Source organism: Galeopterus variegatus, unplaced genomic scaffold, assembly GCF_000696425.1.
Source record: "Galeopterus variegatus unplaced genomic scaffold, G_variegatus-3.0.2 Scaffold1656, whole genome shotgun sequence".
Classification (NCBI taxonomy): domain Eukaryota; kingdom Metazoa; phylum Chordata; class Mammalia; order Dermoptera; family Cynocephalidae; genus Galeopterus; species Galeopterus variegatus.
In genome coordinates, this window is record NW_007727767.1 from 122,676 (window position 1) to 136,555 (window position 13,880).

General features: G+C 48.7%; 1 protein-coding gene across 1 annotated transcript; it reads left to right on the top strand.

The window, feature by feature from the left end:
- Positions 1-3,817: 3,817 nt before the first annotated feature.
- Positions 3,818-13,770, top strand: ASPHD2 (aspartate beta-hydroxylase domain containing 2). Its single transcript, XM_008578284.1, has 3 exons — positions 3,818-4,920; positions 10,768-10,881; positions 11,878-13,770. Exons 1-3 carry the CDS (start codon positions 4,035-4,037, stop codon positions 11,985-11,987), a joined length of 1,110 nt encoding a protein of 369 aa, XP_008576506.1. The 5' UTR covers positions 3,818-4,034; the 3' UTR covers positions 11,988-13,770.
- Positions 13,771-13,880: the final 110 nt, after the last annotated feature.

Below are 13,880 nucleotides of genomic sequence, written 5' to 3' on the forward strand. Positions count from 1 at the left end.
GCATACATTATACGAAGTTATACGAGGGGGCAAGAGGCGAGGGCCGGGCGGCTGCAGGCCCGCGGTCCTTCCCCGCCGCCGCCGAGGATGCTCCGGGACGACGCCGGCGCCCGCCAGCGCCCCGCATCCTGGCCGGGCCGAGGGGCCCCGTGTCCGGGCGCCCGCTACGTGCTGAGCGCCTCCGCCGCCTCGGCTCTTCGCGACCGGGCATCACCCTCCTCCTTGCATCCTCCTCCAAACCCCTGCCCCATCACGGTCCCCTCCCCCATCTCCCTCTTACCCAGTGACTCCCCTTTCCTCGCCTCCTCTCCCCTTCCCCCAGCCCTCAGCATCCCCCACTTCCCCTATTTCCCATGGTGACCCTCCTCCCCTGTCCCATAAGTTACCACGCGCCATAAACCTCCTTCCCTAATCTTTAGCTGACCGCCCACTTTTCCTGGCAACACTCACCTTTCCATCGTCCCATTCCATTCCATCGTCCTCCTCCACCTCCTGGTGGTCACCATCTGCGTTAACCCATCTTCTGCCCTGCCCTCTTTCCCACTCTCTAGGGCGGGTGGGCGCTGAAAAAACTGGCCAAGAGAGTGAGGAAGGAAGGTCCCCAGGTTCCCAAGGGGAAGGGCTGGCCCCAGGACAGCCCTCTGACTCCTGAGTGGAGAGGGTGATGTGCATCCCGCACCTTGCCCAGGCTGTGCTGCTCCCTGGGGGGTTTCCAGGGCGGCCTGGCCTCATGCTTAGGGTGACCAGAAGCTCTTTAGCACTGAGCAGCCACTTGGACTGGTAATCTGAACTGCGTTAACCAGGTCAGACCTGATACTGCCTACCCAGGTGTTCGTTGTGTCAGGAGTCATATTTGATTGGTCTTGCTCATCAAGTGGCCATGAATTTGGAGCCTATTCCCCAGAGCCAACTGACCTTTAATATCTGGGGTTGTATATTATTCAGGTGCAGAGCTGCAATGAGATGTCCCCATCCCTGATGAGGACAGAAATGACACAGATGAAAATGAACAGATGTGTGCAGGAAGCTGGAAGTTACTGTGGTCACTGAGAAAAGGAGCTGGGGCAGGGGAAGAGAATCCCTCTCCTCCCTGTCAGGGGGATAGGGAGTTGTCACTGTGTGGCTGTGAGGTTCAGATGTTTGAAGCAGTGCTTAATAAACTGCCAGTCACCCTACACATGTAAGGGCTTCTTTTATTGTCACAGTTCAGCTGCCAGCTTATCAATCCACCTCTGGACACAGAGGCCTGCCAGCATATTTTGGCTAAAAGTGGCTGACAGGTATGAAAAGTCCTAACTTCAGCTCTCAGTGCTATTTAGGATCTTGCGAGGAGAGTCCAGAGATGGGCTTCAGGGCATCAGGATTTTCTACTACCTTTTGGTTACAGCTGAGCCTTAGGGAGGGGTGGTGGCCTACGCTGTACAGAGTAAGGCTTCCCCAAGGAGGGGGGAAGCAGGTGGGGTGTCCAGTAGGGAGGTCCTTCATCATCTACCCTATTTTCTATGTCTACATTTTGGTTGACAAACTTTAGTGATCAGCAGGGCTGATGGGAGCTAACACTTAACAGGTACTTGTTAAATTATCACCATCTCACTCTTAGAGCATTTAAGAAAAACCTTTCCTCCTGAGAGACTGAGTACAAAAGTTCGAATTAGGGATTTAGCTCAGTGATGGGGGAAATCTTTTTATTTAAAGTGCTCGTTATCACACAGATGATAGTTTCACACTGAATTTCAGGAATACTGAGGTCCTGTTTGGGAGATGGCTTGCAAACAAAACACCTCTCGTCCAGACTTTCTTCTCTTTTCCTGAAGAGGAAACAGCTGCCAGTTTTATTGTACAACCAGGAGAGAACCAGGAGGCTGGTAGGGTCCTGTGGGTCTCAGCCTTTCCCTCGTCTGAATCTGAGAAGAAATTGAGAATATGTGAGAAAGGATTTAGCTTCTAACTTCCCCAGTCTTGTATTTTTCCTAGAAACATTAAAAAAAAAATAATGCCATGAATATTCAGCATGTGTTTTTTTGACTTACTAAACATTATAGGCAAGTGATTCTCTATTCAACTGAAACTGAGAAGAAGCAAGTAGGAGTTAATAAGCCCCTAAAGTTTCCCTTGCATTTTCAGCTTAGCAACTCTGGGGACACGAAAATCAGGAGTGTCCAGGAATCACCTTTAGCTGTTGGAATTCTGAGTCTTGAGATACCTTCTCCCTTGCTCCACATTTGGTTTGCTGGCTCGTCAATATGGGATGCCACACATCCCAGCAGTCACCAGCACGTATTGAGTACTCATGTGACATAATCATTAGTGCTTTATATCCATCATCATTCATCTTCGTCAAGTGAGGTAAAGAAATTAACACCATTTAATTGGATAAAAAAATTGAGATTTAGAGAGGGGAAGTGACCTGCCCATAGTTGAGACTCATATTGGTTCAGCCCATCTCCAGTTTGGGCTCTTAACCTCTCTGCTATGCTGCAAGAAGTTTCAGGCCAAGTTTAGTCCCTGGAGAAAGGGGAGGGTTCAGGTTTCCAATTTCTTTAGCTGCCCTCCCATATTCCTGAGAGAGAAGAGAGAGGTACAGAATGAGCATTCTGAATTATGCTCCTCAAGATGAGAGAATGTATTGAACTTGTAGTGGAACAGAGACCTGGCTGTTGTCATTGGATTAGAAAGAGCGGGATGGACAAAGGGTTTCAGAGAACACCGGGAAACATGGCTGGGGTTTTATAGACTTAGGCGCATGACATTTGGACTCTGATCATACTTTTAGATTATTAGGATGACCAGAGTGCTAGACACAGGCCCTAACCCTCGGCAAGATAAGTGGCAAAGCACTTCTGTCTGTTTAGGAGATCATGGTTACTGTGCTGTCAGTTGTGGGAAACTGAGTCAGAGGCCTGGAAGGACTTTAATTTCCATTCTACCCCCATCGCTTCATGGTCATAACTTCATGGGTGAGGTCAGCAGGTAGTCTCCAGGTAGGTAGACAGCATATGCCCTGTGTCTGTCGTGGATGTGACCCCAGAGCACCCACTTCCTTTTCCAAGTTGGCATTAGCCCAGCCCCTGTCAGAAGGGCAGGAGAGATTAAATAAGAATGACAAAGTGATTGAAAAGAGAAAGCAAAACAGAGACTATGCAGTTTTAAAGCTCCTTTGCCATTTTTAAGATGCTTTTGAATCTAAATTTTTTTTTAATAAAAGGCACAGAGATTAAAGAAGAATAAGCATTTATTAAATACCTACTGTGGGGCCAGCCCGGTGGCGCACTGCTACAGTGCGCCGTTTGGGAGTGCAGCGGCGCTCCCGCCGAGGGTTCGGATCCCACATACAGACCGGTTCCCACTCACTGGCTGAGCGAGGTGCGGGCGCAACACCGAGGGTTGCGATCCATTGCTGGACACGGGAAAAAAAAAAAAAAAAAAAAAGATAAATACCTACTGTGAAATAGTACAGCAAAATGGATAGACATAGGCTTTGAAGTCAGATGGGGTTTGTATTCCTGCCCCAGCTTTGTGACTGTAGTGAGCTCTCTGAGCCTCAGTTTCCTCACATGTAAATAGGAATAACAGCACTTCCTACAGATGGCACAAAGTAGATAAGACTGCTATAATTATCAAACAGTACTTGGTACACATTAAACACTACTGGCCTTTTGGGAAGTGGGGGTGGTGGTAAGATGGGGAGAGAATACACAAGATTTCAAAGTGTGTCACCTACCAACAAGGACCTTACAAAATGTTCTGAGGCCTTATATTTCCATGGAGGACCTTTCCAGGTAGAATATTTATGCTGGTTTTTTGGACTTTTTTTCATCCCAGGTTTGGACTTCCTAAAAACTCCTTTCATGGTGACCAACCCCGCTTGCTAACGTGACGTAACCCAGCTCCTTCCACCCTACCACAGTGACTTTTGCTGGGAGTGGAGTGGTGGGCATGACATTCACCAATGCAGCCCTTGGCAGGATCCGAGGAGCAGTGGCAGCCATGCCTCCTCCTGCCCCAGCCGCACCTTCCCGCCCGCACTAACCTGCATGGTGTGGGTGCCCTTGGATCCCCAGAGGACTGATTGTCTGACCTGGCTTCACATCCCCAATAACAACGCCCCCAAGATGTCGCTCGAGTGGCTGGTGGCCTGGAGCTGGTCACTGGATGGCCTGAGGGACTGCATCGCCACGGGCATCCAGTCTGTGCGGGACTGTGACACCACTGCCGTGGTCACCGTGGCCTGCCTGCTGGTCCTGTTTGTGTGGTACTGTTACCACGTGGGCAGGGAGCAGCCCCGGCCCTTTGTCTCTGTTAACTCACTCATGCAAGGTGCAGATGCCAGTGGGCTGCAGAACGGGTACGTGTACTGCCAGTCCGCTGAGTGCATGCGCTGCACCCACAATGAGGGCCTCAACCAGAAGCTCTACCACAACCTGCAGGAGTACGCCAAGCGGTACTCCTGGTCCGGCATGGGCCGCATCCACAAGGGCATCCGTGAGCAGGGCCGGTACCTCAACAGCCGGCCATCCATCCAGAAGCCTGAGGTCTTCTTCCTGCCCGACCTCCCCACCTCGCCCTATTTCTCCCGGGACGCCCAGAAACATGACGTGGAACTGCTGGAACGGAACTTCCAGACCATCCTGTGTGAGTTCGAGACCCTCTACAAAGCTTTCTCAAACTGCAGCCTCCCACAAGGATGGAAAATGAACAGCACCCCCAGCGGGGAGTGGTTCACCTTTTACTTGGTCAATCAGGGGGTTTGTGTTCCCAGGAACTGCAGGAAGTGCCCACGGACGTACCGCTTGCTTGGAAGCCTTCGGACCTGTATTGGGAACAATGTTTTTGGGAACGCGTGCATCTCTGTGCTGAGCCCCGGGACTGTGATAATGGAACACTATGGGCCCACCAACATCCGCATCCGATGCCACTTAGGTATGTTGCAGGGACAGGGGTCTCCTGGCGTGCACACTTGTAAGTACAGTCCCTTTGACATACAGGAATGGAAACATCGGTTGTGCCTTTTCACATTCTTCACTGTACTTTTATCAAAAATTGGTGAATTGTATGTAAACAATTTTGACAGCAGAGATTGAGTCCAAAAAGAATTTCGTGGTCAGTATAAACATAATTTCTGACAGAAGCTCTGTCCAAAAGAACTTTCTGCAGTGATAGAAAAATTCATCATCTTCATTGTCCAATATGGTAGCCACTAGCCATGTGTGACTATTGCGTGCTTGAAATGTGGCTAGTGCAACCGAGCAACTACATTCTTAATTTAATTCATATTTAAATAACCACATATGGCTAGTGGCCACCGTATCGGACAGCATAGTTCTGGAGCCGAAGTCCATTACAATGATTACTGAGGTTCGTAAATGATGTCCAGGAGGCTGCAAAAGACACTCAAATGCCTTCTAAATCACCGAGGCTGAAATGATACTTGGTGTTAAGTTTATTTTATTCAGATTCTAGGAATATTGGTAATATGTGTATTGTATGTGTGGCAGTGATTTTGCAAACCAGGTCTGCAGTTAGACTGCCTTTGTTTGTGTCCAGCCTCACCACGAGCTCGCTGTGTTACTTTGGGCAAGTCACATCATCCCCCAAACCTCAGTTTCCTCACCTGGAAAATGGAGGTAAAAAGATCATCCCCTACAGAGTTATTCTGGGGATTGAATCAGATAATGTGTATTGTAAGGTATTTGCTTAGACAGAGCCTGATACAGAGCGAGTCCTCGATAACGGTAGGCTTAACTACAACTTGGTAAACAGGGATATTGGTTCCCCAGAACTCATTATTTCTGCTGAGTGGTGCAGAAGGTTGGTTACTGGGATGATGGCATCCCTGCTTAGCAGCCCAGACTAGAGTGTGCTGAGATGGACTTGGCAACGTCCAGCTTTAGCAACACTGCCCAGCTTCAGAGAGGACGGAGGAGGAGCAGAAAGAGGAGTCCGCTGTAGACTCCTGTAGAGGTTGGAACAGGGGGTTCATAACGATGTTCTGCGAAGGAGCCCAAGCTGGGTGCCTTGGGCCCGCCATCTGCTCATCACCCACAGCTGCTCTGCATCTCTTGCTGTCTGGGCGGGCACACTGAGTGAGATGTGGTTGGGACAGAGGACTTCAGTGTTTAAAAAGAAGAAATCACTAAGTGAGAGCTGTTGACCTGGTGAGCATTTCAAGAGTAAAGGCAGGACAGTGTAGAGGCTCTGGAGGAGTGCCCTGTATTCACGGTCAGCTGCGAGACCTTGGTAGGTAGCTGAGTCTCTCTGTGCCTTAGTTCCTCATCTGTAAAATGGAGAGATAGTTCTCACCTCATGAGTATGTTGGGAGGATTAAATAATTCATGTCTTATATGGCAACTTGGCACAGTTCCTGGCATGCAACAGCATTCGATAAGTGGTGGCTACTTGCTATTATGATCAAACACTATGTTGGGCAGTGTAGAAAACGGTCCAAAAGACATGGTCTCTCCACTCAGGAAACAGTAGAAAGTGAATAGCCTTTGGAAGCAAACAGATCTGGACTTGGGTCCCGCCTGAGCCCCATTTACTGAGTCACCTTGGGCAGGGCCCTGAAACTCCTTATGCCTTCATTTCTCCTCTCTGCAGTGGAGGTAATAGTACCTGCCTTAGGACTGTTTGGAGGAGTAGGAGTACTATGTGTAAAGTACTTGGCAGGTAGAGGGCAGTCATGATATGATGTGATAATCCAAATGATGACCACGATCAATAAAACCGCTGTGCCAGGCCCGTGGTGCACTCTGAGAGATCAGAGGAAGCAAGGGCTGCAGATGGTGTGCTCTGGGGAGATGAGTGTGACCCTGGAAGATAGAGGGAACCCACCAGGGTGGAGCGGAGGAGAGGAGCCTTCCCCCAGAGCATTGGGGAAGCTGAGCCCAGGCTTGCTGGGGAGCCCAGTGGTGTGGGCTGAGGTTGCATAGGCCAGGTGGGAGCAAACCACGGTGGACCTCAGTGCCAGTCTTGGGAATTGAGACTGTAAGGGGGTGAGGGGTGGAATGCTTTTCTTTTAAAAGTTCTCCTTTATATGCTTTTTTAAAAACTTCAGAATAACATTTAGGGAAGGGCATTTGAAAATTGATGTGGTACAATTTCAGGCAGGTGTGTTGAGTATGAAAGGCTAGTAGCAGGAAAATCTAGGGTTTGCTTCCTGTGTGTTACTGTCTGTTGTGCATCTGTACAATACACGTATGTGCACGTGTGTGTGTGCGTGTAAAACATGTCCCCATGGACCCTCATTATGGCCTGTCATTCCTTTCTTGGCACAGCTAGTTACTTTCCAGAAAAAGTGGGTCCTCCATGTTCCCGTGGATGACAGCCTTCAGCTGTCCTACTGGGGTGTGGCTGGTGCTGCATGGCCAAAGCAGGCTCTGTGGTTGGGTTTTCTCAGCGTTTCCGTCTTTACATTGTGTGCTCATGTTCATATCCACCCCGAAAGGAAACAAAGGTATGTTAGATTCAAGTGACCGTGTGTGTTGGCAGAGAAGGAGTCCAGAGAATGAGGTCAGAAGGAGAATAAGCCTGGTACATACCTGGTGGCCACATCTCTGCTGGCCACCTGGCTGAAGGTGGACAAGGCGCCTGCAGTTCCAGAACTGTGCTCTGGAAATGCCAGCCCTCTCTCTGTTTCTCTGCCTCTGTCTGAATTGTGATTGATGGAACTGTCCCTCCAGACCACTGAAACCCCAGCCACTGCTCTACATTCACTCAGTGACATTGTTAGCCTTGTTGTGAGTTACCTCTAGAGGTTGCATCACCCAGTGCCAACACCATGTGGAACCACAGGACAGCTTCATACCCACCCATCACCCAGCATTGTGTACAGAGCTGGGATGTTCAATTGCACTGCCACAAACTTCCAGAAAACAACCTCAGAAATGCCCCTGAAACTAACCAGACAGATGTTACTGGGGAAGCAAATACTGTATAAAAATGCACGAGTGTGTTCAGCAAATTCTAGCTAAACACGCACAGTTAGGCTCTTGTTTTTCTTTTATGTGTATGTCATCGGATTTTTAGGGAGGCTTGCTGGGTGGTGCCAGTGGATCAGCTCATGTTTGCCTGGCCCACCCTCAGTGCCAGTAGCTGGCCTCCTGATGTGGGGACCGCTGGTGGACAGAGCCTTTTCTCCACCCCTCTTCCTCCTCCCATCAGGGATTGGTGGGGACAGAGCAGCAAAGCCCTAATACACAGAGTTGCCTGGGATGTGTGGGACTATCTGAGGCCATGTGGGGCGCCTGTCTTTATCCCCGGGAGCCACCAAATGCTCTGTTTGGGGAAGTCTTGATCATTTCTGCCAGCTAAGCTGGTTTGTGGGCAATAGGCAGGAATGGTGGGCCACTGGAAGGCTGGAGGAGAATGGAGCAGGAGGCAGACGACAGGAAGCAGGGCTGTCAAGCCAGCAAGCCAAGCCATTTTCCTGTTGCATAGCAATGAGTCACGTAGTGGCCAGAGAAAGGGGAGTGTCTCTCTGAAGCCCCCCGGCTAGACTGTCTCTGCAGAGAACTACCTATTCTTAAAGGCCTTCTCCACCTGAACCAGCCAGCAAGGGCACACACAAAAAGAAACCATGCCTGTGGGCCATCTGAGCCAGCAAGCAGCAGGCTGAGCAACTTTACAATCCTGACTGCCCCCAGCCATTTTTAACAGCAGTGGGAAATCATGGTTCCAGAGTCAGATGGACAGTCTCAGATTATTTAGATTTAATTTTTATTATTTTGGTACTGGCTGGTACAGAAATCCGAACCCTTGACCATGCTCTAACCAACTGAGCTGACTGGCCAGGCCAGTCTCAGCTTATTTAATGAAATGTACTAATGAGAGTTGAAACATATTAACTACAAGAAAATCAGCAGTCACTTTAATACCACTGTGCATAATACCACATTTACGTCACAGCATCCAGTTGTATTAGAGCCTATTCTTGGAGCCAGACAGACTCAGTCCCAGCGAGGACTAAATAGTAAGTTTCAGCAGATCACTTAACTTGTCTAAATCTCAGTTGTTCCATCTGGAAAGTGGGTGAAGTGATGTCTGTAAAGTATTTATTTAGCACAAACATGCACACAGAAATCTTCAATTATTGGTAATGAGGCCAAAGGTCATGTAGTTGCCCTGGAAGGTAAATATGCAAATGTCCCCTCTTTACAGAGGAGGAGGGTATGGCTCAGAGAGGTTGAGTGATTTGCCCTAAGTAATACAGCATGTAAGGGTCAGAGCCAGTTGTCTGTCCCCAAGTCTTCTCTCCTTTCCTCTCCTCCATTTGTCCTCTTAGTTTGAATTATTACTCATACGCACTTCCTGCAGCCATCCATTTCTGGTTCAAAGCATGCATTAATATGTTCTGCTGCTAGAGAGAAAGCTGTTTTACTTTTGTCCTAAGGGACATTAAATCAGAGATGCAGTGCCAACTTGCCCAGGGTCATTGTTGTCACAGTGAGGCACTGAAGACACCAAATCACCACTGTCCCAGCCCCTCTTCAGGGCTCTGTTTCCTCCTGGGTCATCCTTCCTGAGAGCTGTCGGGCTGACCCCACCCCTTCTGAAACCATCACACAGCTGTGGTGGTGCCTTCATTTATGGACATTGAGGTGGTGACGAGGCCAAGTGTATCTGCAGACCCTTGGATTGGAAGTGGGACGTGAAGGTGCACACATGGCAGCATTCCAACCAGAACCCCCTCCTGGGTGATGGCACCCTTGTTTGGTCCTCACCACCTGCATTTCAAGTATGTAGCTCCTTACAAAGGTGTTAATCTGTTTCCTCTTGAAGCCCAGGTGTTTCCTTTGGGTGTCCAGTTTCTCAGAATGAGGCCTGGGAAGCTTAGACAAAGAGCATGCCATCCTTGGGCCTCAAAATGGATTTGAAGGTTGGAACCCAAAGAGGAGAGCACTGTGTGAGCCTTTGGAGCGGGACTATAGTAAACACAGTTATTGGGCAAGTTATTCCGGGGCTCCCCTGGTTGGGCTTAGGAGTCTCAAAAGGGTAGTGCAAGGCTCAGTCCATTGCTTTAATGCAGGGAGTCTATAACCCAGAGTAGATTAAGCCAATGAAGGAATGAGTGTTTGCCAAGAGCACAGTGAGGACAGATGCACAGCCTGTATTGCCCTTACCGAACTATCCCCTGCCCCCAGATGGGCTGTATTAGGCCAGTAGGGCTACTATAACAAAATACCACGGACGGGGTGGCCGATAAACAACAGAAATGTATTTCTCACAGCTCTGAGTCTGGAAGGCCAAGATCAAGGTGCCACCAGATTCATTGTCATGTGAGGGCCCACTTCTGGTTCATAGGTGGCACATTCTTGCCATGTCCTCACATGGTGGAAAGGGCAAATGAGCTCTCTGGGGCCTCTTTTTTTTTTTTTTTTTTGGTGGCTGGCCAGTAGGAGGATGTGAACCTTTGACCTTGGTGCCACCAGCACCACACTCTCTCAAGTGAGCTAACTGGCCAGCCCCAGGGGCCTCTTTTATAAAGCACTAATTCCATTCATGAGGATTCTGCCCTCATGAACTAATTTCCTCCCAAAGGCCCCACCTCCTAACACCATCACCTCGGGGTTAGGTTTCAACATATGAATTTTGTGGGGACACAGACATTCAAACCATAGCATAGTCTCCAGGGGGGTGAGGCAGAAGTTCAGGTGCTTTGGAAGCTGAAAACTTTCACCACAGCAACCCCCCTCCCCCCCCCCTGCCCCGCTTCTGGCCTTCCCTGAATCCTGCCTTCCTTCACTCTCTTTTCTCTGTTTCTTCCACAAGGTCTGAAAACTCCAAGCGGCTGTGAGCTGGTGGTTGGAGGTGAGCCCCAGTGCTGGGCGGAAGGACGCTGCCTCCTCTTCGATGATTCTTTCCTGCACACTGCATTCCATGAAGGTGGGTGGCTGCCTTCCTCCTTAACTTTTTTTCTTTTTAACTAATAGTCTTATTTTTTAGAGCAGTATTAGGTTTCCAGAAAAATTGAGCAGAAAGTACCAAGTATGCCCGTTAACATCAACCCCTCCAACAAACATACGCACACACACACACAATTTCCTCTTGTCTTAGCTTCTCTTTTTTTGATGGCTGGCTAGTACGGAATCTGAAACCTTGACCTTGGTGTTATCAGCACTACGCTCTACTGACGGAACTAACCAGCCAGCCCATGAGCATATACTTGTGAGGGCCTTCTTGGTGAGGACTCTCTGTGGAGTCCTGAGGGGGTGCAGGGCATCACATGGCAAGAGGGCAAGAGCATGCTCATGTTTCTCCCTCTCCTTATAAAGCCACCAGTCTACTCACATGATAACCCATTAATTCATTAAGCCACGATTAATACTTAGCCCTCATGATCCAATCACCTCTTATCCCATTGTGGGATTTTCCACCCTCTTAGTACTTTTAAAATGGGGATTAAGTCCCAACATGAGATTTGGAGGGGACATTCAAACCATGGCACCCCTATTATTAACAGCTTGCATTAGTGTGGTACATTTGTTACAATCGATGAGCCAATATTTACATATTGTTTTTACCTAAAGTCCATAGTTAACATTAGAGTTCACTCTTGGTGTGTTCATTCTGTGGACTTTCACAAATGTATAATGACATGTATCCACCATGACAATACCATGGAACAGTTTCACTGCCCTAAAAGTCCTCTGTGCTCCATCTAGTCATCCCTCCCTCCACCTCCTCAATTCCTTCCATCCACCCTGCTCAGAACCTGATGAAGCCATGTTAACATTCTTGATCAGAGAAGAGGAGGTCTTTCGATCAGGGCCGAGGGACAGGATGGGTCCCTGCCCCAAAGCTAACTGTGTGGGGTCCAGCTCTGCATGGGTCCTGGCTCTGAGCCAGTTTGAACCTCTCTTTCCATCCCCTGCCCCACAGGCTCAGCAGAAGATGGCCCACGGGTGGTTTTCATGGTGGATTTGTGGCATCCAAACGTCGCAGCTGCCGAGCGGCAGGCCCTTGATTTCATCTTTGCTCCAGGACGATGAGGACATTTCCCATGCTGGAGTCTGCAGGAGGGGTCAAGACCAGCCCGGGAAAACTGTGGCGCTCTCCAGCCCCCACCGTATTATGATTCCATGCTAAGAAACCTGCCTCAACAGAAAGCTCTTCTTCGGGATTTTATATCATGTGGGTCCCTCCTTCCTTTGGTTATTGTAAATGGAAAACTTTCGGCTTGTATTTCCTTAGATCTTTTTTCCTCCCCATCATTTGCTTCTGAGATTCCTTTCTGGCCTAACAGCGTATTCCTTTGACTCCGTGACCAGAGACTCCGTGCCCTTGTCAGTTTGTGTTATGTTGCTATTTGGTTTTTTCAGTGCTCTGAAACAGAGTAACCAAATGGTTATTTGTCTGAATGTAATGATGTAAAACTTCTTGTGGTCATCTTAAAAGAACAAAACAAACAAAACAAAAAACTGCAAATCACAGAGGTAGAGAACTTGGCCTCCGTTGCTGGCACACAGGGGACACTGCAGCTGCCCCAGGGCAAGGGAGAGTCTGTAGTCCCCACACCTGACAGGCTTCCTTCGCAGGGTGGAGAAGCTACCAGACACAGTCAGGGGTGGTGCACAGTATCAGGGCCTGGGGAAACTGTCACCACCACTCACTTCACCCCAAACCCTGACAGGTTCCCTGATGGCAAAGAGCATTCAGCTGGTGGGACTGCAGGCTTTTCTTTAAACACGACTTTCCTACAAAGCCGAGGCTGGTGTCCTCAAGAACCATGATGGGGCTCCCATGGACCAGCCACAGAATGTGTGATCTGCTTACCTCACTGCCTACAGAAGCCCTACTGCCAAACCGGGCCCGGAAAATTCCCAGTTTTAGCTGTTTTGAGTCCACTGCAAGGAATGTTAAGACCACCAGGCTGGCTGATAGGAGCTGTGGTGGGATAAGACCTCACGCACCCAGTGACATTCCAGGAAAGCCTTTCTCTGGCAAAACTGGAATTATAGATCTGACCAGAATGTCTGTTTTGCTTTGGAGTTCTGTTGCCTATGATTTTTCATTATTTGTCTGTATATAAATGTTTAAACGCTAGGCTCGGAAATAGTGGAAGAGTTGGCCCTGTGTCTTTGTCATTGCACGAGCATGTGCGCTGAATGACAGTGACCCAAGCCAATGTGTATTTGTGAGGACACAGAGAAGACCTGCAAACTCAAAGGACCCAAGGTCACTGTGCTGGCTTTTTGGTCTCCTGTAAAGAACATACAGATCTCTTCCCAAAGGAAGAAGCCAGTTTGAGGCAGTAGGTCTAGAAACAGCCTCCTGTTAGCAATGTGTGAAAGCAAAGCCTACCAGCCATACTAGAGATGCCTTTTTTGAATATTATATTATAGGCAGTGTCAGATTTATAAAGCCAAGGAGTGGTATGGGGTATACAGCTTGTCGCAGGTACAGGTCAGTATCTGTATCCAAGTGGGAACCAGCAGCTTCTATGAGATACAATTGTCAGAAGCAAACACGATCTGAAATGCACTAGGTGGTCACTAGCAAGTGTGCAAAGAGAACATGTCTACACTTAAGTAACATGTTTACACAGATATTTTCCAGTGATTGGAGTGCAGGAAAAAGCAGACATCTCAAACACACCTGACGTCTTTTACTCATTAAGTCTCTTGTTAACAACTGAGGTGCATGATTTCTACACATTCTGACTCCTGCTCTACGTTTACAAAACCAACAGCCCAGACAGGTACCTGGCGACCTGTACTCATGTGACGTGGTTGGGGAACAGAAGATAAATAAAGGATCTTGCTGAAAACCAGAGTGAAGTGGTGAAGTAGTCTGTTGGAAAGGAGCGTGATAGGCAGAAGCCCTGGGAGGGGCACTTGCGTAAGTCTGAGGCTCGTTTTTTTTTTTTTTTTTTTTTTTTTTTT